This window comes from Ciconia boyciana, chromosome 9 (assembly GCF_034638445.1).
Source record: "Ciconia boyciana chromosome 9, ASM3463844v1, whole genome shotgun sequence".
In the NCBI taxonomy this organism is placed as follows: domain Eukaryota; kingdom Metazoa; phylum Chordata; class Aves; order Ciconiiformes; family Ciconiidae; genus Ciconia; species Ciconia boyciana.
Window position 1 is genome coordinate 24259200 of NC_132942.1, and position 25329 is coordinate 24284528.

The window sequence follows — 25329 nt, forward strand, 5'->3', positions numbered from 1 at the left end:
CTTTTGCTTTCCTTACTAAACTGTCATAATCTCAATGAACAAGTCATCTTGCCTGCCCTCTATTTTCTCCCTATCCTGCAGGGGAGGGGAATGAGCGAGCAGCTGGATGGATGCTTGGCTGTTGGCCAGGGTCAACACACCATGCATACTCATTTATCAGTTACTACAAAATACAATGCACAAGCGTGCCGCTATAAATCCAGTACTAGGCTCAATACTATCCACGTACACGAGCAGTTCAAACGTCTTGGCCTCCAAATCATCCTGAAATCAAAGACTATTCTGGAGTGCAACAGCTCTCTACTTGCCACATCTGAACAAAACTCCCCGAAGTCCCAGGACTCTGTACCTGCTTCCCACAGCAGCCTGGCCACTGTGTGTACAATGCACCAAGTGAACACCATGGCCCTCTTCCAATTTTATTTACTGAATTTCCAAAGACAGCAGTTGTTCAGTATTGTTCAGCAAGCAAGTTCCACAGGATGCGTGAAGATACAGTCATCAGCAAGACAATCCACAAGCCAGATGAATAATAAACTCTACGTGAGTTGTTACAGCAGAAGAGTTGTTAACACTCACCTTCTGCAGTAGTCCAAGTGCAGCAATAGCATCACGGGAGTTCCGAGCCACTACCACAGCCTCCAAGAGGCTGCGCAATGCTTGAGCTTGAGGATTCATGGCCAGGGTGTGTGGAATGGACTGCAAGTGCTGCTCCAGTTCTGTCATACATTTGTCATAGATTTGTGCTACATCATCTGTAGCCCAAGCTTGCTGCTTAAGAGAAAGTGGGAGTGAGTGATTTTTTTCAAGGACTATGTTTGCAAAACTCTAATACTGATTGGCTCTTCCGCTTCGGAAATTATAGCATCCAAAATTTAGACCTCTACAGTACTGTGGCTAGGTATGCTGGCATTTTAAATAAATATGAGCAAATTAAGCTGTGGAAATAACTAGCAAACAATTCTAGCAGACCTTAAGACCAAGTATGCATACAAAAACCTGTTCATTATCTCAAAATCCATGCTTGCCATCCATGACCTTCTCCAAAAGTAACCTGAGATTTGAATAAAATGTTTCACTCCTACTAAAACTACATGTAGTAATCATAACTTGCAGAACTTGTCCCAATTTGGGTTACAAACCCCTAAGACTGGATATACATTTTATGTTGCTATTAGTTTGACATTAAAACTAATGCATCTTTCAACCACTATTCCCAAGCAATACAAATGCCTGATTCTTACTAGTCTTCTAGCCAAGGACGCAAGTTCTGCAACATTCACCAAAAGGGCTACAGTACTCTCAAGCTGATTAATTCAGAAATCTCTACCTTCATAGGCTGAGCCAAGAATCCTGTAGGCTGAGTTAAGTCATTGGTAGGCAAGAAGCCAGGGACATTGCGTGCAAACTCTTCATAAACAGCCAGCTGTTTTGGGTCCACACCTCCAACCTTTGCAATGAAAAGAACAGGCATTAACCTCATTGTTAAGCCCTATGGCAGTAAGAAGTGAGGGCAGTTTGTGTAACAGGTAGCTGCTCAGTCACATTCTTAAGCAGAGTGGCCTAGACATCAAGAATTAGGATTCAGCTGCTCTGCGCTGAGGTCCTGTCTCTCCTGACACACCTCCTAACAGGAGGATTTTGCTCTACAACTGCAACTCACATTCCCAGAAACAGGAAGAACTGAATACTGGCTTCATGCATGTCTGATGCACAAGAGAAGTGCTCTGAGCAAAGCACATGGTATGTCCTTTAAGGGAAGAAAATCTAAAGGAGACAAGACAATGAAACAGACAAGTCATCTTTCAGTGAAAGGAACAGCACAGACAAGAGACAGGACTCTTAATGTCCTCAAGAAACTGAGGAAAACAAGAACACTCATTTTGGAACAACATATTAATGTGCTTCCATTACTAATCAAGCTAATAGCAGTTGCACTGTTAGACAAGACTAACAATACACAGGATTGCTCAGCTGAAGCTGCACCATCCACTTTTCATTATCAGGAGGGGAAGAAGAGCAGCATCAGAACATAGCTCAGTTAACATCCTCACCTTTAACCTGATCTGTTCTGGCATCCGCTCAGCCTGGTAAGTTAATACAACAGGATCACAGTACCGACGACCCTCTTGTCTAGCATGTTTTCTGAGCTCAAATTCCTGGGAAAAAAACCCAAACAGCACAATGAATTTTAGACAATGAGCCTGGATGTATATGAACTTTTATAAGACAGCAGTCCCATACTTACAGTTGCAAGCCTCTTGTCCATCTCAGGGCCTGCCTTTTCCACAGCTGTCTTCTGGATAAAGCAGCATGCTAGTTCACAGTTATCCTGTGCTAACTGGGCAGCTGCTTGCTCCATCATTTCCCGCTGTTGTGGGGAGGCTGCCTATTGAAAACCACAATAATCAGTGAAGGCTGTAAATTTTCCCTGTATATTACTAGCCTTAAAATCTGCACCACTGCCTATACAGAACACCAGCAATAAAAAGGAATCCTCTTAGGAATGCACCCTCTTTGCATGGAATATACAACAATAAATTTAATTTTGCACAGCTTTGAATAAAAAATGTAGGCAAGATGACAGTAAAGACTTTCAACAAGGAACAAAACAGCAGGAGGTTCTCCATCTTTTCCACCAACCTATCTCCAGGGCACAGAAATAACCCCTGCTTTAGACTGATGCACATAGAACAGATGCTAATGCAGGAAAAGCAAGCCTTGCATCACAGCCTAAAAGTTTTTCCACTTCCTAGGTTGTAATCAGAAGATATAAAAGTGCATCACTAACAATGCAAAGAGTAGTCCTAAGCCTTTTTCAGTGGGTTCCCCTTCTGATACAGATTTTCTTCTTTCCTTCTTGGAGTCTGCTTTAAAGAGAACCCTGAACAGATGGAGTTATTTTCCAGGGTGCAAAGCAGCAACTCCCACTGGAAACTGAATACACATATAAACGCAAACAGTCCAATCTACTGGGATATCCTTGTCCATTAAGATCTATCGCTATGTCATTAATTCCCAAAAACTACACTGCTTCTTTCAAATAAAAGAAATTCTTGCTTGTTAACCCACTTCATATGATAAGCCAGATGTGAATTTTTTGATGTCTTGTACGGCACTTTCTTCTGCAATACAATGTTTTGTATAATGTACCCCTTAAGAAAACCTCCTTGATTACAACTGGCCCTGTATCAATTTCATATATCTTCAGGGATAAAAAAAACTTGACATGTTGCTATGTTTTCATACCATTCATGACATTTTTACAAACACCATGATACACTAGCACTAAGTCTTCCACAAAACTTGAATTACTTCTGCCTATACACATTCTTCTGTGGCACATTATGCTTGCTAGATATGCACAGCTGTAACACCGGTCTGTGTTCACCCTGCCTCCCAAACTTGAGTATCACATCTCTACCTTCTCATACTACCCAAAAGATAACAAGCACTTCTCCAGTTGCCTCCCTATCTGAACTGTAGTCACATCTGATGAAACACAGCAAGACTGCACACCAGAGAAATATTTGTGCCCCTCCTATCCAGAGAACAACGGCACTTTCTCTTATGGTTACTAGCTTGACACCCAAACTCTGTTACCACAGCTGCTAACAGCAGTCATCAGCTCAGCTCACACATTAACAAAGCAATACTAAAACTGCTTACTCCCTTCCTTGTGTTTAAGATGGATGGAACAGGATTCATTTGTATGCTTTTTCTGCTCTTCATCTCAGCAATCAAGTTACTTGAAGTTCTGTATATAAAGGGTCAACAGCGTTTGAGGCCTGGATTTAAACCATGGACTATCCATCCCATACCTGCTGATGCAATTCTTACTAACATTTTGTGCTCCTTTCAGACCATTAAGTCCTGCCCTCTTGAGCCAGCTACCATGCAAGAGAGTAACCCCACTGCAAAAGGGCCTTTGCACTGTCACTCCCCAACAGATGGGAAATAGTAACATGCCCTTAAGCAAGGGGTAGGCAGCTTTTTTTAATCCCTGAAAGGATAGCTATGTCTTGATCTTTCCAAGACCCTTATGCTCTCATGTCTGTTGCTGACACGGATGGTAAGCACAGCAAGTATTCTGGGTAGCAGCTGCGGTTCCGGCCAGCAGTTCGTGAACTGTTCCATTTAGTCAAGAAGGGAAAGCTACCACTTCAGCTCAAACTTTGTTCATTAAGAGACCTGAAAACAGCCTCTAGAAAATCCAACAAATTCACAAGCTGTGCAGAACAGTCTTAACTACATATCTCCTAACAGCACAAGCAAATAAAATCTGCCTGAAGCATGCATGCTGAAACAATCCAAGACATCACCAGAAAGTCCCAGAATCAATTCAGTCCTCCTCACTCTAGCTTTTCTACCTCAAATCCCACAGAAAGATAAGCACTCCAAGGCTTCCATAATGTGATCAAATTGAAGAGAACATTGGGGCAAAATAAAAAGGTACTCAGGAAGTTTGTGTGCAACATAGAAAGATCCACCTGACAGGCTGAAGAGTGTTTTACATGAGCTGTAACCTCAGCACAGTTTTTTCCACTGTAATTCAACAAAGAGTCATGAGACACTTGTCCACTAAATTAATCTCCACACTAGTTAAGCCATGTAATTAATCAACAAGTTTACAGCGTGGAAAACTGATTTGCTAATGGTGGATGTCTAAAGACCTGTAAGTTGGAAATAAGCTTCAGATGATGCAACTCTTACCCTCAGTGCAGTAGCAAAACTATTTTTCAAGTTGGTAGCTATGCTCATCAGCAAAGGTTCCCTGCAGGTTATCATGGCCATCCCAGCAGTCAGGTTCCGCATCATATGGTGTGCAGCCACACGCATTCGTGACTCCTCTGAATCCAGTGCAAAGTCCTTCCTGACTATCTGCTCACAAGTAGTCATGGCAATCTTAATGGACCGATCGACCACCGGATGGACAAGTTCTTGCACTGCTCGCTCTATTGCCTGCCGCACACACTGCTTCAACTGCGGGTGGGCTTGAAACAGCGGAATCTGGAGGAGGATTTGGAAAGTTAAGTGAGAATAAAGTAAATTAGAATCCCATCTACCCTAGACATTCACATTTTCTAAACAACTTAAGTTTACTGTCACAGCTTGCCTACAGTGTAGCACTCCCGTGTTCCATATGCAGCTATTACAATGTTTGATAATTCTGAAACCGGGACATATGACTTTTTCCTCCAAAGTCGCAGCTGAGCACAATGCAAAGACTAACTTAAGAGCTAAGTCACTGACTGGTCAACAAGAGCACAGAAGCTCCTTTTAAGCTTAAGTCCTGATAGCAACTATCCCAACTGACACTCATTACCAGAAATAACTTGGATACTAATGTCACAGTGAAAGATCTCTTGACCACCCAAGATTGCTAATACAACTAACCACCCCTAAAGTTCTCCATTTGATTACTTTTTAGGACTCACTGTCCCCATTACTTTTGAGTGACTCTCCAATAACTTCAACTTACAAAATGCTGCTCCCACCAGCTGAGATCTGTGGCAACACTGGTGGCAAGAATTCTTTTAGCAAATCAAATCAGCTCTAAAACTTACCGTTGGATTTAAAGTAATATGCGGAGCCAGCCCTCCTAAAGAATAGACGTTGATGTCGTGATAACTGTACTGGGGCTGCGGAGGAACCGTGGCTGTGCAAGTGGTGCTGGTAGCTGGAGTTGTAGAAGCAGCTATAAAATACAAGAATGTTGTTATTGAACTGTTATTGGAAAGCAAGTGCTTATAATGGAAGGATATACTTCTCATTTAAACCAGCAAGTGACCAAGAAACTAAGGTTTTGCAGTTTGATCATGAAGCCTCCTAAACTTATCAAGCAATTTTTATTCTCCATTTTCCCAATGATTAGTACCAAACTAGCTTCATCACATTTTAGCAGACCTGTTTGTTATGATACAGTTTAAACCCTGATGTCTTGTTAATAGATCATCCTACTTCACAAAGGAGTAGCTACGCATAGCACATGTAGAATTAGTCCTCAGGATGGCTTCCATTCCCTTCCTGTCTCCAAACTCTGTACACTTACTTCTATTACAAAACTATCTAAGTGCTCCCAAACATTCAGCAATGTTAAAGTAGGGTATGTAGCTTCACATTCTTCTTTGCAATAGCATAACCTGTCTTATTAAAATTTGTATAGTATGGTTCTGGTAGCATAACCTGTCTTATTAAAACTTGTATAGTATGGTTCTGTTTGAAATGTACTTACTAGTTGTTGTGATGGGTGGTAGCTCTTCTGGCTGCTTCACATCCTTCTTTGGAGCAGACAGCTGCTCATCCAAATTTTTCAGACGATCCTTATCTTTCAGGAGACTTCCAGGTTTCAGCTCATTGATGTCTAGTGCAAGATTCTTGCAGAGCACCTCAATCTCAAACTTCAGATTCAACTGCACAACAATTCTAGTTTAGGTTATGTCACAAGGAAAATACCCAAAACATTTACTGGGCCACTCAACTTCCAAGCTTCCCATTCTAACCCCATGCCTTTTAGAGACTTTGATAGTGACTGAGGATTAGACAAATATCTTGCATGCTGACCTCCTAGAAGAATAATTTAATCCAAGTTCTACCAAATTAAGCAATGCCCAATTCTCCCCATGCTAAAGAAGCTAGAAGTGAAATTTGGTCCTTCACAACATCCTTCTTGACTGGTATGTTAAGAAAACCTCACACTTAGTAGGTATAGAAAAGAAAAACAGACGTTTACTTTTAGATCGTGTTCTTGATGTAGCTCAGCTAAAACATTCATAATGGCCATTGTCCACGGGTTTGGAGGCCTGAAGACCTACAAGAGAAAGAGAAGAGCAGTATTACACAAACTTCTTGAATCATTTGGATAACTTATGACTGGAAATTTTTGAAACATGAACAGCTATGTGTGCATACAGCTGTGGAAGAGTTTGTACAGCTGCAATTAGGGTAGAATTTAGTATTCTGCTTGACTGGAATTAGATTAGGATGCTAGTTGAACATTAAGCTGGAAACACGACGACTTGGTACTCCTGAGAGATCAGTTCTATGTCAAGCAGAACTGACAAGAGCTGATCAGGGTCAAAGGTGGGTGGGGGAATTAAAAAAAAAAATAATCAAAGAATAAATAGATCCCAGAACCTCTTCAATGGCATCCTTCCATTTCTCAATAGAGTTCTGTTCAGGGATACCACAGTACAGTCAGCTACCACCACCTATTTAGACTGTAAAAATGCATGGGCCATGTACTTTCCCTCAAAACAGAACTCCTTCACTTTAAGCCCTTACATGCCTTTTCTGTCTCTCCATGAAATTCAATCAGTTTTCACTTTGTGAAAAAAGCTAATTACTTTCTGCAAGATTCATTTTGCCACTTGAGCAATAATTCTGTCAGCACAAAGTCACTTACCACACTCCTGACACTGGATTCTAGAACTTTGGCAACAAATGGCACTACATAAAGCAATTCCTGCTGTCCCTTAACATATGCTTCCAGTAGTAACGATTTCACATCCAAATCCTGAAAAATACCATCAACGATTGAAAAGGGGAAGAGGGTGGAGAAAACAGCAAGCACAATGCAAAAATTCCACTTACATGCTATTACCTTATAGGACATACCTGAAAATTGAGTCAAGACTGTCCTTGAATTTACAGACTGCTAAGCAGCAGTTACTTTTTGAACAAAGACTTACAGATATACATTTTACGTGGGATTAATTTATTTTGCCAAGAATTTAACTACTAACTTTTCTGGTTAAAAAAATATTTAGAAGTCTTAAATGACCAAATCTGGAATGATACTTTGTACTTGGCACACAAGAGAGGCACCAGCAAAGTGATAAAATTTCCCAAATAGCCTATGCTACTGCATAACAGCATAACAATTCATGCCAAGCAAATCTGTAAAGACAGAAGCTCACCGTGTGCAAGATGGGCTTATTTTTAGCCAGCGTAATCATTCCCAGCCAGTGACCAAGGTTCTTTAACAAGGAACGGTCTGAGAAGTTGGCTGCAGCTTTATCTGATGTCAGTAGCACCTAATGAAAAAAAGGCAACTCGAGCAACAACTGGAAGATAATTACAGACTCAAAACCAAATCCAACAGCTGATCTGACTTAAGACATAAAATTTTAGAACATTTGATTCTGAGCTTCAGTCACAGAGATACTCAAGAGCAGCCTTCACTTCAAGGCGGCACCCCGTAAATCTGCCCTGTAACGATTTCAAAATTCCTTTCTTTCAAGAGGATCAAAGAGAGGATTACACTTCTCCAGACCTTACCAGTTACTCTGTCAAGACTGTTATGACTACTCACTTAGTAAAGTACAATTTGTGAAGGCAGTGCTTCCACTTAACACTTCTTCGCAGACCTGAAGGCTACAATTTGCACTTCTTGGGAAACCATTTAATTCTTGTTTCAAGACTTAAATCATGTCACAGCTTTCTGCTGTTAGTTCTGTTCCTTAGCTTCAGAGGAGCATCAGCTGAACAGAGCAAGATCAGCTATGCTCTAAAGAGCCAGGAGATTCTTTTGCACTACAGCGTAACCCATGGTGGTCAGGAAATTCCACCAACAGGTTTAAAAATAGTGCTTGCTTAACAAACTTGTTTCACCTGCTCATCTCTTCTGGCCTACAGCTTCTCCCTCCTCCTCCCCTTCACATTATTTTAGCCCTCTAGTGAATTTTTGGTTGTTACACTCCACTTTCTAAATCCTCCCCTTCCCCTTTATTCTTCTTTGACCAAAACAGCAGAGTGAGGTTTTCTTATCTTTATACTTTCCCTGCACAAAAGAACTAGACCATATGCAATTTTCCCCTAGGTTATAATCTGCAAGCCTCACAAATTTAGAGTCCACCTACATAAATGAATTAAAATGCAGATGTGCCCTCTCATTATTCAATTCAAATTAAGTCTTTGGTACATTCCTGACTGAAAACAGAAGAATCCTAATATTCATAGAGATAACCTGCTAGTTCAATTGTAAGCTAGCAAGCAGATTTTTGTATGATATTCCATATTTGAAGATCAGCAACACAGGAAGCAAACAGCCTGAGAACAGCACACTTAAATCTTTAAATCTACCTAAGTATTAGAAAACTTGCACTACTCACCTTGATATTTCTGTAGGTTTCATTCAGAACCATTTTATTAAACTCTGGATTCTTAAGTGTGTCAAGGAAGTTTGAATATAAGCTGTGAAAATTAGGCTCAATACTGACTCTCTTCATCACAAGATACTGTGATACCCAAGGCATGAACTCTTCTTTCACTGTTTCTTTCAATTCTTCAACCTGTCTCCATATCAGAGGAAAAAGCACACCACAGAAGATATGAGAGGATGACCACAGACTTCTGGGGTCAACTCTGACCAACACAGCCACATTCAGTCAATTGCTTTTTACACTAAGGTTAATTTGTTTTTTAAATAGCTTTGAAGTCAGTGTCTCATTATCCAAAGATCTGGTCAACCAGTAAGGACTTAATCAAAGCAAGCAAGGCACAACAGTTTACGTCTCACCCACTTCTCAGCTTTTTACCAGATAATTGCAAAATAAATGTTGGCATCTTATGTTACAGCTGTCTGTCCACAAGACAGCACAGGTGGCAACAGTACTGCAGATTTCTGCTAGTTCATAAAAAATTCCCTGAATTTCAGCTTGAAATACAAGAGTCCATCAGCTTAACCTTGCAATATCAAATGGTACCCAGCCCATTTATGATGTGAACGTTTGAACAAACTTGTATTAGCATTTTTTCAGAAACTTGCATTAGTATTTTTCAGTCCTTTCAAATGACAAAAACATCAGAAAGGACTATGCAGCAGTTATTCCAGGCATCTACTAGAAGTGCTTTCCTGAAAACAAAGCATTACAGACCTATAATACTTTAGTACAAAGGATTTGGCTACATGGAAACAAGGAAACTAGGAGAAGAAAGTAAGATTAAGAATAGCTTTCTTTCACCTGCCTCTCCTTCCCCTGAAAAATTATACCTTCAAAGTGGTTCAAGTAGAACATGTTGAAAACTACTATTTCTTCAAAGTGCGTTCCCCCCTAATTTTTTTGGAAGTTGGAATTTCTGCAGAAACATCATCACCCATCACTTTAGAATGGATTTCCAGAAGTATATTAAAAAATGAATTTTACTAGTGTTCTTCCATACTTGCCTTCTGTGTCATATTTGACTGAGAAAGATTATTGAAGATGAAAGCAATTTTTTCCTGGACATTCTCTGGAGGTTCCACAATTCTCTCAGTTTGATCTGTTGCTACTAACAATGTATCAATGTTGGTAGTATTAATGGAAGGCTGGAGGGAGAACAAGAAGTTAACAAGACAATACCTAGAGGCAACATCAAAAGAAACTTTTGCTCTGTTCTGTCAAGCAAAAAAAGAATTGAGCTTTGTCAGGTGATATCTACTGTCTCAGATTAATTTTCAGCAGCACTCTAATGAAGCCAAGTGATTTTTTTTTTTTTTTTTACACACTCTACAAACGATGATCAATATGCAGCAGAAGAATGCTGCTGTACAAAAAACCTCTAGCATTTACATTCATATGTAATAGGTGCCACTGCAATGGCACCCATCAGGCTAACAGCCTGCATACACTGTTAGCCTTGAGAAAAATCACAGTACAACAGAGAGCAGTACTTAGTACAGTAGTGAGTCTCCAGGAGCACTTCAGTGCTGAATTGGGAAGGAGAAATTACATAGCTTCATTTCTGAGAAAGCATGCCAACTGTAAGTCAACAGAATGTGACCCATGTCCCTACAGCTGCAGGTCTAAACCCAAGGGCTTTAGCACCTAGTACATTGCAATTAAGGGGAAAGGAGATACCATTTTAAACATCAATCATGACTTGAATTTAAAATTGGGCAATATAAATGCCTCAAAATAACAACTACCTACATGACATAATCAGGCATGAAAGACATTGATAGCTACACTATGAACTGTCCCCAAAAGTTGTTCACAACTTTCAGCTACCTTTGGCTTTCACCTCCTTTAGTTTGAGGAGCTTCTTTTAAGAGAATTATACAGAGACAGTAACAGGAAGCAAGACAGGCTTGACTTTACAGTGCATCAGTTACTGTATGATAACTTTACAGTTATCATACAGTAACAGCTCTATGCATCCTCAGTGTACACATGGGACCAACTGGGCCCCAACACTTTCTGTGGAATAGCCAGTACTATCAATCTGCCAACCCTGCAATAACTCTGGCTAGCAGTTCAGAGTTGTGTTTACATAAGTGACTAAAGATTTGAAAAACTTAATGCAGTTAAAACTGCTAGGACAAATGTGATTCAGTGTGCAGTAAGTGTTCTCAAGCCCCAAGCAGAATAGCAGCTGCCAACAATTTCAAAAGTCCTACTGCAAGTCATTAGCAGAAGTGATGATTCTTTGTCTTGATAATTAAAGCCTCAATAAACACATTTCTACTTGACACCATAGAAATTCTATAGTTTCATGATAAAAAATGCCTTCTCTACAAAAATGTTGGTCATTTGAAAAGGTTATATGCTTTAGATATCAAATATGGGTCACAGTTTGAAAACTTGTAGTAAAGAAATTAAATTGGATTTTGTCTCCATGTACTCAACACAGATCAGCAACTCAACTCCTTTGCTTCTCCAGTAAGGTCACTGGACTCACAGAATGCTTACCGGCACGTCTTTCTTGAAGCTGACTCCAGTTGGTCGGGTGATTGTAATGGTTTTTGCAACAGTAGTGGTGGTTGAGGTGGTTACTATAGTGCTGACTTGGCCAGCAAGAGGAGCTTTTGCTGGAACTTGGGCCTGGGCCTGAGCCTGGGCAAGTGCAATACTTCCAGGGGTGGTGATTGAACCCTGCATCTTCACAGGAGGATCTCTGGATTGCTGTCCATATTCTATGTACTAAAACAGGGTAAACAAGCACGTACAAAAGTTCACACACTGCAACAGAACTATGGGCTGAGTTTTAGCATGAGCAGTATAAAGGTTTGCCAACAGTCTTTAAAATACTTGACAATAATGCCATTAAGGGAAATCTGCAAGCTACAGTTGAATACCCTTATAAAGCACATCTTGTCACTACTTACTTTCTTACTGGAGAGGAGCCTCAAGCTCTACCTCTAACCTCAACAGACTGATGCCAAGCATCAAAAGACTCGACATCCTTAAAATTTTAGAGCACTACCCAGAAATCCCCATCCCTGGAGGCCTGGTATAGCAGAGCAAAAGAGGGGAAGAGCCTAAGATAAATGCGTGAGTATCCAGAAACTGGCTACAAAGCATATAAGAAATCTTCCCCAAGGACTCTTACAGCTACATAGAAATGGTCTGAAGTTCACAATTAATAAGCAAAAACACAGTTCTGAAATGTCCAGCTTTAAGATTTTACATCCTCTAAAGTAGCTCCACAGTACAAAATGAGTTTCTTCCCCACTACAATACATTTACCCAGAAATTGGTAACATCAGACAACACATTGTCATTTAAGGTGTACGGTCTGAAACCTGTTAAAGAGACTGCTATTGGACTTGGCAACTTTGGGTAGATGGCCTCTCTGCCTTAATGTCAGAGCTTAACATTTTTCCTTATTTAGATTATGCTCTCAAGCTCTACCACCGGGATTAGCTTTTCTGTATTTCTATCAATGAAAGCACTTTCGAGGCAGACACAGTATGATCAACACTACTTTTACTCCTTGGACTACAGGGTATTTCCCTGACTGATCTGACCTTCAGGAATGAAACTTCTCAACTTTATCTGGATTAATTTAGCAGGTCTGAGTATGAAATTGTATAAACCTAGCTGAATGCCCTCTATTTTAGAAGAAAACCCCAAATCCTTAAGGGACTGCAATATGAATCCACTGAAGCACTTTAAAACCTTTGTGCATGGCCACATGCACTGCTTGATCATGCAGTTATATTCAGGCAGTTACTTCAACATAAGCAACCCAAACAGATTTATGGAAACAGAAGAGGTACCAGATAACCACCTTCATCTGCCCACCTCATCCCACAGCAAAACCTTTTAGAAAAGGCATTTGATTCTGTGTATGTACACTGTCCAAAATTGTAACAGGTGAGACTATTTTTCCAAAGGAAAACAGGAATTTGCTCAAAATAATTTAAAATCATAGAAAGCTAGTGTGCCAATATGAACACACTCACCTCCTGTAAGTGATGCGGGAACTGTATAAAGTGACTAATAGAAGCCAAGTGCTGACAATACTGGGGATAGTCCTTCAATCTGTCAGACAAAATACGCAGTCAGAAGCATAAGCCCAGATCAAAAACAGTATTACAGAGAAATACAAATAAAACACTGGTATGTCATTCCCATACTGCATCGCAGAATTACTTCTGGACTGCTTACAGCAGCTGTGCTAAACAAAGCATTTTCTACAAAGCACTTTGTTGCAAAGCCCATTTGAAATGAATTCATTTCACAGCAACTCGTCTTATCCTACATCTCAATACTTCTGACTGAGCACACAATTACATTTATATTCAGTGTTCCCAGTAAGATTATTGGATAGGTAATTTGTAGTCTGGCTCGGTGTATTTTAAACAGCACAGACTGCCCCTAACACACAAGACAGAAGCTTCATCTACACACACCAATTGTTTTAGTTCTACTTATGAATGCCAGATGCTGTTACTACTCATTGAGAGTAAAATCTTTAGGTCCCACTTAAAATGGTTCTTAAGAGAAGGACTAAGATGGTGGCTAAGTCTCAAGTATGTCAGCATTAAGTATTTTTATTCATTCTGTTCAGCTAACTCCATAACACAATATCCAACTATGAATGCTGCAAACAACAGCTTTTATTACAGATGAAATACTGCAGGGCAGATGAACTATAAAAGGAGAGTGACAGAAGGTAACGTGCTCCACAGAAGATCATGTGCTCCTTGCTTATGAGTCCACACTTCAAGCCCAAACACTCCTAGTAACTGAATAATTCCAATTACTTTTGGAAATTACTTTTGCTTTCTAATACTTTTCAAGTTCTAGTATCTTCTTCCAAAATTGAGATCTTTCTCATGGGTGTACAATCCTGCCTACTATTGCAGCCTGCCTTGAGAGTTTCCTCTATCTGCAATCCATTAAAAGCTTTGAGAAACTTTTTTTTTTGAGATATTTTTTGCCATACTTGAGATTTCTGTGTAAAACCAAAGTCCTAGACCTTAGTTCCTAGCCAGTCTTTCAGTAATGAATAGTGCAAATAGCACTCCATTAGAATGCACCTGTAAAGAGTAATGACATTCATCCCATTTCTAACAGGCTGACAACTTAATCTAAGTCAACACTTCACTGAGTTATTTTTATAAACAAAGTCCACTAAGTAGTTTCAGCATCTCAGTTTGTCCCACATTTATACAGGTACTGCACTGAACATTTTGATTTTAAAAAAAGTCACCCTTTAACCTAGCACATTTTGTTTCAGCTCAGCATATCTCTAAAGTAACCCTGAAGTTGACATGTGTAAATTTCTAACACATATAAGCACTGTTGTACTGCATAATTATTACAGCAGGTTCAAGGTTAACAAGACATTACATGTACTGTTACAAGTATTACAAAAAACTACACTCACCTATTTTTAAATCTATCTAGTGCAGCAATACCAAAATAGTACATTTTGGATGCAAAAGGCTTTCGTAAGGCTTCAAGAACATAGCGCAGGGCCAGGCCCAATGCCATATAAGTGACCAGTCCTTTCTCTATTATCCCACCAAAGAGGCAGGCTGTTATGTGCAGCTCTTTATCTGGGTACTGGGGAAAGAAACGGTATTCCTCAAACAAGTTCCTCAGCATACAGTTAAAGACTTCTCGTTCCCGTTTAATGTTGGAGTCCTTAAACCTCTGCAGCATTTCCAAGACCTGCAAAGAAATTGGAAATCATTACCAACAGATTTGCTTTATTTCAGACTTTCTGCACCTTCAGGTTTCAAGAGCACTTGCACCTACTAAGGTAAATTGCACTACCACAAGGTAGACTGCAAAATAACTGCAGATCAAGAAAATCTCATTTTAGCCAGTAGACACTACATCACTACAATGAGCTTCCTCTTCAGACTTTAGTTTTCTCCCCTCTAAGTAACTGTCTTCACATAAAACTTTGTGACCGCCTACTCCATTGCTTCAAGACTAGAAAAATGAAAATTAATGCTCAGTGTCTTCCATAATTTATAACTACACAAATATATTAAAGAAAATTTGAAGTACTTCAAAGAGCAAGTACATCAGACTGATAATTACTCTCATAGAGCCTAACCAAATATAATTATCGAAGCTCAGAAGGTAGAACTTAGGTCACCTTTATATATTTAGAAGTTGTAGTAATTTTTAGATACTTTAAAAACAAATATATTCAAGGTAAGTATAATTTATACAGACTGTTTAAAGGCACACTTTAGGACTTATTTTGAATACACAAGCTTCCACTCCACATTGAACTCTTCCCACTTAGCATCATTTTAGGAGTGTTAATTAGACACCTAAAGTCTTCAGTCCACAGAAGTCAAAGCTGAATGTAATGATCAGCTGCAAGTTTACTCTGAGAGCATGCCACCTTAGCAATATAGAATTTCAACCAAGCAAAAAAGCAATGCTGTAAGCATCTATCACTAGCCCTTTATTATCTTCCACTAAAACTAATGCATGAAGGAATAATTACTATCAACTTTACAGCAAGTCTCTGGACAGGTGATGCAACTGCTACAGAAGGGAACTCACCTCATCTACAGACATGGTCGGATGTGGTGGATGGTTGTAAATACGCTGGAAGTAGCTGTTTGCCTCATCATCTATTTCTTTGCTAAAGTGCTGATTAGCCTCTGGCCACACCTGAGATAAGTCAGCTGTTAAAAAAGGGAAGAGGTATCATGCTCAGAACAACTTCAGGCAGTCAGGATTTCATCTAGTCCTTTTCAACTCTTCCACCAACCCATACAAAACCTGCTAGTTCTCCTGAAAAGCAGGATATTTAACCTGTCTAGTAGACAGGAATTGTTATTTAAAAATCTGTTTTCAGTATGTTATATTTATGCAAGAGAACAGAATCCTAAGATAGAATTAACCTCATACCGTCGTATTCCTAAAACCCACTGCATCCCAAGCTAACCTCAACTGAATGCAATGCAAACTAAATGAATGCAAAACAGAGTAGAATAAAGCATGCTACACAACACTAACATGCAGACAAACTTTCACACAAACTTTCAGGCCAGACAGTGAGCTTCAACCAAGATTATACTGAATGCTCAAAAGCCCAAAAATATAAACCAATGGTCACTACAGCCACCTCTACTGTACATCTGTAGAAATCAGTAACTTTGCTTTTATGGAGGAGCTATCAAAGGAGAGTGAAATATGCAATAGCAGCAATGCTGAAGGTTTAGCATATGGCTATTCTTCCTAAAGCCAACATTTGATTGTGTAAACTTTTCATTGTGAGCATACTTCAGAGGCATAAATGAGTTAAGGATAATGGCTCAGTGTTAGGGACCAAGTTATTCCTTCCAAAAACCACACTCCTACCAACTTAGGTTAGTCTTATTTCTTTCCAATGTTGCAGTCCAATTCACTGCTTCTCCTGTCAAGTTCTCTGCTGCAATAGGACCTTACCCAGGTAGCTTTGTTTAACCTTGTTACAAGCAAAACAAAAGCCACCCTCTTACCAGATACATACAATTATCTGTAAAGAGCAGGACAACACTTTTGTTCAAAACACAGCACAACAGAAAAGGACACAGAAACACACTGTTCATGCAAATCAATAACATGTTATATTTTTACACTAACAGCTTTTTTTTACCCCCACCCCAGGCCACTTGGCAAGCTTTTAGTATAGAAGTTTAGAAATACCTTTTTCAGACTAATGGCATAATACAAGAGCCACATTTCTAACATTTACCACCTATAAACCCAAGCCTCCCCTCAAGGAAATGCAGATTAACTGCAGACCACAGTCACACTTCACAGCCACAGACAACACTACCACTTACAAGGTTTCATCTTACTCTGCTGGAATGTAGGCTGGTTCAGTCCAGATGTGCTCAGCTTCCTTTGCACGAATGGGTCATTGTTCACCGCAGGAAGGCCCAGGGCTCCGGTTCCTATGCCAGTTAGGCTACCCGTAGTAAGACCACCTACTGAAAAGCAAGCCTGTAGTAAGACCACCTACTGAAAAGCAAGAACTGGCCATCTCAGTTGCACCCTTCACAGTATGCACTTATCACTCCCAGTACTTGCCATTTCCAAGAACTCAGAGCTATACAGCCTCATAACTATCCAATATCAAGCAGTTTCATCTCAAGCAGTTCTTCACCTCTATTCCAACCTAAAATAATGCTGCTAGAAATCTGTGAAAATACTCACCCTCTTGACTCTCAGACTTTTTACCTACTGTAGCTGTAATATTCTGAGTGCTGTTTCAGCAGTGACTTAGGAGCAAGGACTGTATAATTCCCTCCCACACAACACACAACTGTTTGTCCAGTATTTCCAACCATGGCAATAACAGTGCCTTAGCTCTGACATGTTAAAAATACAAACCACTCCACCCAGACAGCAGTACCTGGAAGCTGTGAAGAGAGTCCTCCAATGCCGCTGAAACCTGTTGTCTGGTTTTGGGTGGAAAGAGGGGGGAACGCTTTTGCTGGTGACTGAGGAGTACTGAATGCAGAGCCCAAGTTTGGAGGGAAGCCTTGCATGCTCTGGGTATGAGGAGCAGCTGAGCCACCTAAACTAAGAGATGCCATTCCTGCAAGCGAGTCGATCTGAATGAAGAAAGGAAGATTATACACAGACATCCATAAACGGCAACCAAACTGACTTTTGGCAGGTTTTGTGTAAAGGCAGCTACATATAAAAACATTCCTAAAATTAGTTTTTCTGCATGGTTACTTTAAATTCTGAAGTCATCCAGATCACCCCAAAAGATCAGTTTGTCTACAAATTGCGATTTCACTTTTTCTTCTATAATCCCATAAAATCTTATTCTATCAGAGGTTTTACAGAAAGGTTCATTGTTCCATAGTCTCTAGTTAAGTGCAACACGACAGTAAACACTTATAAGCAGCGGTGCGTAGATTTTTATACTAGAGCTGTTTACGCTCTGCTGTTTGCGACCTCGGACTTCACCACAAGACTTAAAAGCTATTTCGTATCAAGCTTGCAGAGTATTTTTGACTGTCTGAAGGATCCCATTAAGCCCACTTTCCACAGCTAAATACCTTAATTCAGTCTGCAACAAAAAGCATTAAGACCTGGATGATGAGTAGGAGGGAAGGCACAATACCAGCTGACAAAGCAATAAATTAAGAGCTCCTGACTAGGAACAGCAGAAAACTGTTATCTACCCAAAAGATAGCATGGCTACAGACTAACATCTGCTGCTCTATTTGTTCATATCACTTATCTGCAGCAGGTTGCCAAGATATTTGGTACATCTGACAAGCAACTTCAATACAGTAACAATTTACAAGGAAACTGCTTCCTGTCTTTAGTTTACGCAATCTACTGATGCTTCAGAGATTCTTAAATGCTGAATTGCCACTATTTCATGTGAAAAAGTTTTTATCATTTTAAAATCTGCCATTGAATGTAATTGCTAGAAGCAAAACCTGTCTGTAATGTGTTGCTCCCAGAGGAGGAAGGGATGATGAGTGGCAGGGAGTAACTTAAATGTACCTTGTTTTTAAAAGAGCAGTTCAGTTGAGAGCTGAAGAGCCCCAGTTATAACAAGTCCTTATGCTCTAGCACTGTTGCTTGGCCCGTGAAGCTACAAACAAGACACATCAGGTTCAAAGGCAGTGCTTAATTCTCAAAAGTCTTAGTAAATTTTAGCACTTTAAAAGAAACCCTCAGTTATTTTTAAATAAACCAAAACTCTATCCCTCTTCAGTGCTCCCATTCTGCTATACCTCAGTTACTTCTTACAGACATTTGTGAAGTGAAAGACAGTTCTGAACTACAACCCTCAGGCATTATTCTGTAGTTATAAGTTATCTAGACATGCAAACAAAAACTAAGGGAGCCAGATGATGTTTTACTTAGTCCTGTTGAAAGAGCTCAAATAGCGCAGCAAAACTCATGCTAACATCACCTTCTAAAAATGCAGCACATTATTTGTCTACCTGTACAGGAGAGATGGCATCCAAGCTGCTAGCACTGGGTGGGCGTCCTTTTGGCATGACTCCAGGTGGTGGCTGTCTAGCCTTGTTCATGACATTACTGCAGTTAGCTACCATGGTGAGTATCGTCTCTGACAGCTCCTGAGAAACACTCCTAGAACAGAGAAGTAGGATAGTGAGCCATATAACATTCATGAAACTAAGGCCTCTAACTTATTTGGTTTTCCTACAGAAATTGGGACCACATTTCACAAACAGAAGTTGCAAAACAACCCCAGCAGAAGCTACATTTTGTTATTTACAAAACTTGCATTAGAGCATGCCCCAAGAGAAATGGCTATATTTAAATAGAAAATTTTAAACTGTAGTTCTAAAAATTAATCTCAAATAGAATATTCTTTGTTTTCAATAATTCAAATACTGCTTTACAGTTACCCCAGCAAGTAATGACTTACAGAAAGCTGGGATATGTACCTACATGGCTCCAACAATCCTTGGAAGAGCAGACTATCTACAACAGTCTTTGTCTGCTGTTGTCCACATGATGGGCTATATACAGCTCAGCCTCATGAATTAAAACATGTAACAACTGATGCTATGATCCCTTGTTCAAATCCACTCTTCAAGGCTCCTTCCTGTTGCCAGACCTCACCATTCATGATTATTCCCGCTCTGTATCTCGTTACACACAAGGTCTCTCCAAAAGAGGAGATACAACATGACTAAAAGCTTGGGCTACACAAAGACAAAAAAGGATGACAGGTAAATACCACCATCTGCTTCACTAAAATTCATTTGTCTGTAACCTGTTTATTCATGCACTAACATTAAACCCAAACAGAGATAGGAAACCTAACTATTCAAGGAAATAATCAAAAGCCAACAGAAAACTCAAACCTAGGCATGAAGTCATTGCGCAATCGGGAGCAGTCAGTACCTCTTTCCAAAGTATTCCACATCTGACTGCCAGGTTCCCAAACTGGGAGGAAAGCCAGCTCTGCTGCTGACATACCTAACCGCAAACATACTAACACAACACTAACACATTCCTTTTGGAAAATACAGCCACTTATTTACAGCTTTCCTGAACTTTAGTTCTACCTTTTTGGTAAGGACAGCTAAAGCAGCAGATTCCTTCCTGTAATGGTGCAACTATACCAACACAGCTTTGTTACTTTGTTAACCTTGTCTGGAGAGTCCTCATTTTAACTCAATTTTCACAAGCTTTTACTGCATAGCTGTTGGGATGAGGGGAAAAAGAAAGGAAGAGCAACCATCCTGATGATTAAGGCAGGAAAACAAAGTGCAGATCAGCCTTCAGCTTTGGCAAGTATCCCATTACAGGCTACACAGAGTTAACTGCTTCCAGTTGTTCTCCAAAGCCAGTGATCCACTATGTAGTGTGGGTAAAAGCTTGCTCAAGACAGACAGGAATCTGGGGAGATACCATGCGTGAGCAGGTTTCCATACAGGGCAAAGATTTTCTCAACTGTTTCACAAGCTGATTCCTTTACATGCTTTAACATCCTCTCACCGGGGCCTACTGTCAAAGACTTCAAAAGCAAGGGGCTTGGGGGGTGTGTATCAAAAAGCAATCAGAAACCTACCTTCAAAAAACCTAAAGGGATTTCTGTTTTGAGAAAGTGCAACCAGACCTGAAGACAGAGCTCTGACCATGGCACATGGTAGGCTCAGCATCTACAATATGTATTTGCTTACACCCCAATGCCACAGTCTCAGAAATCTCAATATTTAAATGTATGTCTGACCAATTAACAGACAGTGCAGGTTTTTCTGATGCAGGAGTCATTCCAAAATCACACAGCACTGCAGCTAACCAGGGAACAGGACTGGGGACTGAAGAGGTGAGTTCACACATGGTTACCACTCTCAATCTTTTGCCCTCCCCTTTTTTTGGTAGCAGTTAAATTTGCAGTTTTTACGCTCAAGTACTATAGCACACTTTAGTAAAATAAATTCCAATCTGCTGTAGATAGATAATATGGCAGCCCACAATGAAGACTAAGAAAGACTTACAATCCTAGAGTTTGATACTTATGGTGCTGAGGTAGGCCATTCGTGCTTTGGAGCAAACAAGTAACATTATGTCCTGCCATCTAGACAGACTGAAGGTTAACTTTTATCATGTCAAAAGACACACTGCTGTATCAAGATGCAAACATCACAATATTTTTAGACAGTACAAAACTGCAGGTTTTCACAAAAACCCCTGCATTGCAGGCAAACGATATGAACAAGTAGGTGGGCATGATTTCATAACTAGATCTTAAAGAAAATGTTCATATTTTCAAGTTCTACGTAAAAATATATTCAGGCATCTAACCTACTCAGTGCCATTCCCAGAAGAGAACTAGGGGAAAACTGCAGGAAGGGGAACTTTGAAACGCAAGTAAGGAGGAGAGCCAGGGAACAGTCAGACAGCTCTAGAGGAAGAAAACTCAGCTCAAGGGAAGCTCCAGCTTGCTGGAATAAGAAGTTCACATCTCTTGTTTTTTTGGGGGTTTTTTTTGGTGTTTTGTTTGTTTGTTTATTTTTAACCCATTTTTACAAAGAAAGGAAAGGCCTTTTCATTTCCCTAGGCACAGGTAGCCAGAAGCCTCTTCCCTTCTTGAGGCAGGGACTGAGAAGGAATGACCATTCCCCCATGCTGACACACTTGAACTGTGATGGACACAACTGCATGGAAGAGCACTGCTGCCCCTCTCAAATCGCTGCAGCTCCTTGAGGGGAGGACTTCTCATAAGCAGTTTGTTACCAAATCACATGCTTGGTCAGCCTGTGGAGCCTGCAACCACCCTGACTTCATTTTAAAAACACTCAGTAATAAAAAGAACACTTATTTCTTTTTGAAGCCTCACTGCTACATGATGTCACAACTGCAGTGCTCACCAGTGAAAAAGTTGCACCAAAAATAGAGTCTCAGAACATGCAGGTCCTGGTGGCTAAGAAAAGTGTGTCCCTGGACACAAAACAGGACAAGAACTAACTACAGCATAATTAAAGAGCAGGCTCCTAAATCAACAGATTTAGGAGATGGCAAACTTCAGCTAGTAAAGTGGAACTACCCTCCCAGACGTATTTAATATTTACTGTGATTTTAATCTTCTAGTCTTTACAAAGCCTGCTTCCATTTGTGACTGAAACCTAAGCTAATCAAAGCAATTGCTTCATGAAAGAAATCCAAGCATTTTCTTTTTAAAGCTCAAAGAGAATAGCTAATGGAAAATGACTGCAAGTAGGTCACATTCTTGCATAAAAGGAAGTACAAGTATCTATAAAAAGAAACCAAAAGCTGAGAGAATTGTGCCAGTAGAGAACTGGTGGCTTTTGGAATTAACTGAACAAATAAAACTTGGTAACATTAAGATTCAGAACACAGTGACATTAGATGCAAGTCAAGTCTACAGTTAACTATTAAACCTCTAAAATCTGGACACGGTAGAATGCAAAATAATGAATGTAAGTTAATTTGTGAACTATAGTCTCAGAAGATGCACTTTGAGTTGAAAAATAACAGCCATCTTTTCAGTCCAAGAGGTGTGCTAGACCATTATAGTTCAGAAACAGTATTGCAATGGCATTTTGAAGTTTAATTGCACAGGTCCCAGCAGAAATCAGGAGAATCCCTTCTCCTAAAATCTTACAGGTACCTCAAATTCCCTTCCAGTTCAAATACCCATCGTGACAATTCTATGTTGATACTCATTTCCTAGCATCTACATGAGAGCCATGAATCATCCTGGATACCTTTAAAGATGTTTCTTGTGTCTTTTAAGACAACACTGGCTAAGCCAAGGGACACAATATAAGCCTTAGATCAGGTAACATGGACTTGGACATGCCAGCCTCTTTTGATGTCAAATTCAACACCAAAACTAGCACCATCTCCAGCCTTCAGTCTCTCTGGCTCATATACTGCACTATGCTATGCCTCATTACTTTGAAATACTGCTGCAGTTAAATACCATCTTGATCTGACAGCATTGAGAAGCGACACCACAAATATTTTACAACATTCAGCCATTTTTACTAAATGTGAACACAGTATTTAAGAACTGATTTGTCCAATTTCAGTTTCCATTAGCATTTCTGCAGTCTACCTCTCCCTCTAGCAGATAAAACAGCTCTCTAGGACCCACACCTTTTTCTTCTAGACTTTAGCTAAACAATCTGTTCTGTAAAAGATCTTAGATGTTTTCCATGCTTTGACTACTTTGAGACTGTCTCAAATGAAGACAACAGAAGTTATACATGCCTAATTTCAGTCTCAATTACATTACAGTCACCACTTAGCACTTTTCTTCTACACATAAGGATTGCTTTAGCCCTTTCTGCTAGGGTAGTAACCACACACAGAGGCATTTGCTTAACGCAATCACAAGTCCTTTGTACAATCACTGTTTTCCAAGATGCTGTCCCATTCTGTAGTTATGGCCTGTATTCCTTTTTGTCCAAACTACAGCCCTGCATCTAGTCATTACCAACCCAGGATCTGACTAACCAGCCACCCTCCAGTTACCAAGATCCCCTCATCTGTTTGATTATAAAGACAAGAACACTCTCTCAAGCTCTTGTGACCTAGCCTGCAACAGAAGTTTCAGTGCAAAATTAAATGTACTACTGAATCTATCCCTGAAAGCTTATATACTCTTCATTAACCCCATTCTCCATTTGAAATTCCAAACCAGCTATGACCATGTGCCAGCAAACAAGTTGCAAACAGATGACACATTCAGCATAAGCAATATCATCCTTACCCAGCACAAGCTTGCAGACACGCCAACATAGTCGCCAAGGTTTCTGGAGGAAGCTGAGCACTTTTGGGCTGATCTTTTTCTGGAGCAAGGCCACCCAGGATAGATGGACATCTTCTCTTCAAGAAAGTCATACAGGCCTGGATGAAGGGCTCCTGAGGAAAAAACGTTATGTTAATCTCCCAAACTGCATCCAAGTCACTATTTCAAACTTGGCAATTGCACCGTGGAAAGAATTGCACTAAGCTATTATAGTTCAGTGAAAACATTGAACTATCAGACCATGGACACTTTCCACAACTTTAAAGCTACTTATAAAATTGTTAAAGTGACTTAAGTTAGTCACTGATAGAGTGCAGAAATAAAAAGAAAAATCCTGCTTTACCCCATGCTCCCGAATTTTATCTGTGAGCCATTTGTCAAGTTTGAGGTATTCCCGTCGAGAGGCAAGTGCAGCAAGGTCAATAACAAAGGCAAATGGAGTACCATTTAGCAGCATTGACAAGGCCTAAAGAAAAAAAATCAGAAGACTACTAGTGAAGACACAAGGATACCCTTTCTCCTTTCTTTTCTTTCTAATCCCCATATACCTTTTAGTAAAGAAGTCTTGCTATCACATGCTGCTATGCTTTCTCAACAAAGATTCGTAGTATCAGCTTCAATTACATATAGCTCACTCATGAGACAAATAAGCAAGAGCTCTCATTTGAAATCATGACCCTACCTCCTTTGAAGCGACCTTGTGCTGAGTTTTAAATTCCTCTATATGAACAGCCACTTGCTGGTGGATTAGAGCTACTACCAAGTTTGTATTGCAACAAAATTAATCAGAAGAGCCTAGCATTTCCCTGCAAACAGACCTCAACCCCTTCAGAGCCACTTTGAATGTATCTGCTCAAAGTGTTCATCTTTGAACACAGTAACTGCTACAACAAAACTGACTTCAAGCAGCAGTTGGTGCTCTTGCATTTTGAGACACCCAATTATTTTGCATCTAACATTAGGAAGCAATATAGGCCTTAAAGAAGTCAGTCACAACTTCCAGTCTCTTTTGTGAATGTGTAAACAACTGAAAAGTAGTAGTACTCTTAAGAAATCTCCATTCCATTAAGCTTAGCAGTGCCACCTTCACACAAGTATCTGAAGGGTATTTCCTACATTCCCATTTCAATGGTATTCAAGGTTAAAACAGTCAAAGCTCTTCCTGGATTTACAGTACGTTCACATAGCAAGCAGTTCTATTACACTGCTTCCCAAGTTACTTGTCAGCTAAGCCACGATAACCAACTCTACTGCAAACACCAAGTAAAATGTCTTGGGCTCACAACCAGACAGGCTAGAAAGTATCTGTATGTAGTCAGATACCACAACTCAGCTGAAGAGCACTTCAAGTCACATGAACATAGGCTTTTT

At 40.0% G+C, this 25329-nt stretch overlaps 1 protein-coding gene and 2 non-coding genes across 14 annotated transcripts in view; all 3 read right to left on the bottom strand.

Annotated features, from left to right (window-relative positions):
* The window catches only part of CNOT1 (CCR4-NOT transcription complex subunit 1), a 61136-nt gene that overhangs the window by 13052 nt on the left and 22755 nt on the right, over positions 1–25329 (bottom strand). For 3 of the 12 annotated variants that reach the window (XM_072871858.1, XM_072871851.1, XM_072871852.1), the window contains exons 15-35: positions 24302–24424; positions 23920–24071; positions 19145–19295; positions 17584–17785; positions 17012–17158; positions 15741–15865; positions 14599–14885; positions 13169–13247; positions 11673–11903; positions 10169–10309; positions 9114–9293; positions 7920–8036; positions 7406–7516; positions 6734–6811; positions 6236–6413; positions 5568–5698; positions 4714–5010; positions 2249–2389; positions 2055–2159; positions 1331–1450; positions 580–774 (exon numbers count right to left, since the gene is read on the bottom strand). In XM_072871858.1, the coding sequence (XP_072727959.1) occupies positions 580–774; positions 1331–1450; positions 2055–2159; positions 2249–2389; positions 4714–5010; positions 5568–5698; positions 6236–6413; positions 6734–6811; positions 7406–7516; positions 7920–8036; positions 9114–9293; positions 10169–10309; positions 11673–11903; positions 13169–13247; positions 14599–14885; positions 15741–15865; positions 17012–17158; positions 17584–17785; positions 19145–19295; positions 23920–24071; positions 24302–24424 (3291 nt within the window). The remainder of the gene's footprint in view (positions 1–579; positions 775–1330; positions 1451–2054; positions 2160–2248; positions 2390–4713; positions 5011–5567; positions 5699–6235; positions 6414–6733; positions 6812–7405; positions 7517–7919; positions 8037–9113; positions 9294–10168; positions 10310–11672; positions 11904–13168; positions 13248–14598; positions 14886–15740; positions 15866–17011; positions 17159–17583; positions 17786–19144; positions 19296–23919; positions 24072–24301; positions 24425–25329) is intronic. The other 9 variants (XM_072871863.1, XM_072871857.1, XM_072871859.1 and 6 more) reach the window with 7 other exon arrangements.
* LOC140657180 (small nucleolar RNA SNORA46) lies at positions 8454–8592 on the bottom strand. Its single transcript, XR_012044238.1, has one exon. It is a non-coding gene; the product is annotated as a small nucleolar RNA SNORA46 (small nucleolar RNA).
* On the bottom strand, positions 18691–18826 carry LOC140657181 (small nucleolar RNA SNORA50). The gene has a single exon (XR_012044239.1). It is a non-coding gene; the product is annotated as a small nucleolar RNA SNORA50 (small nucleolar RNA).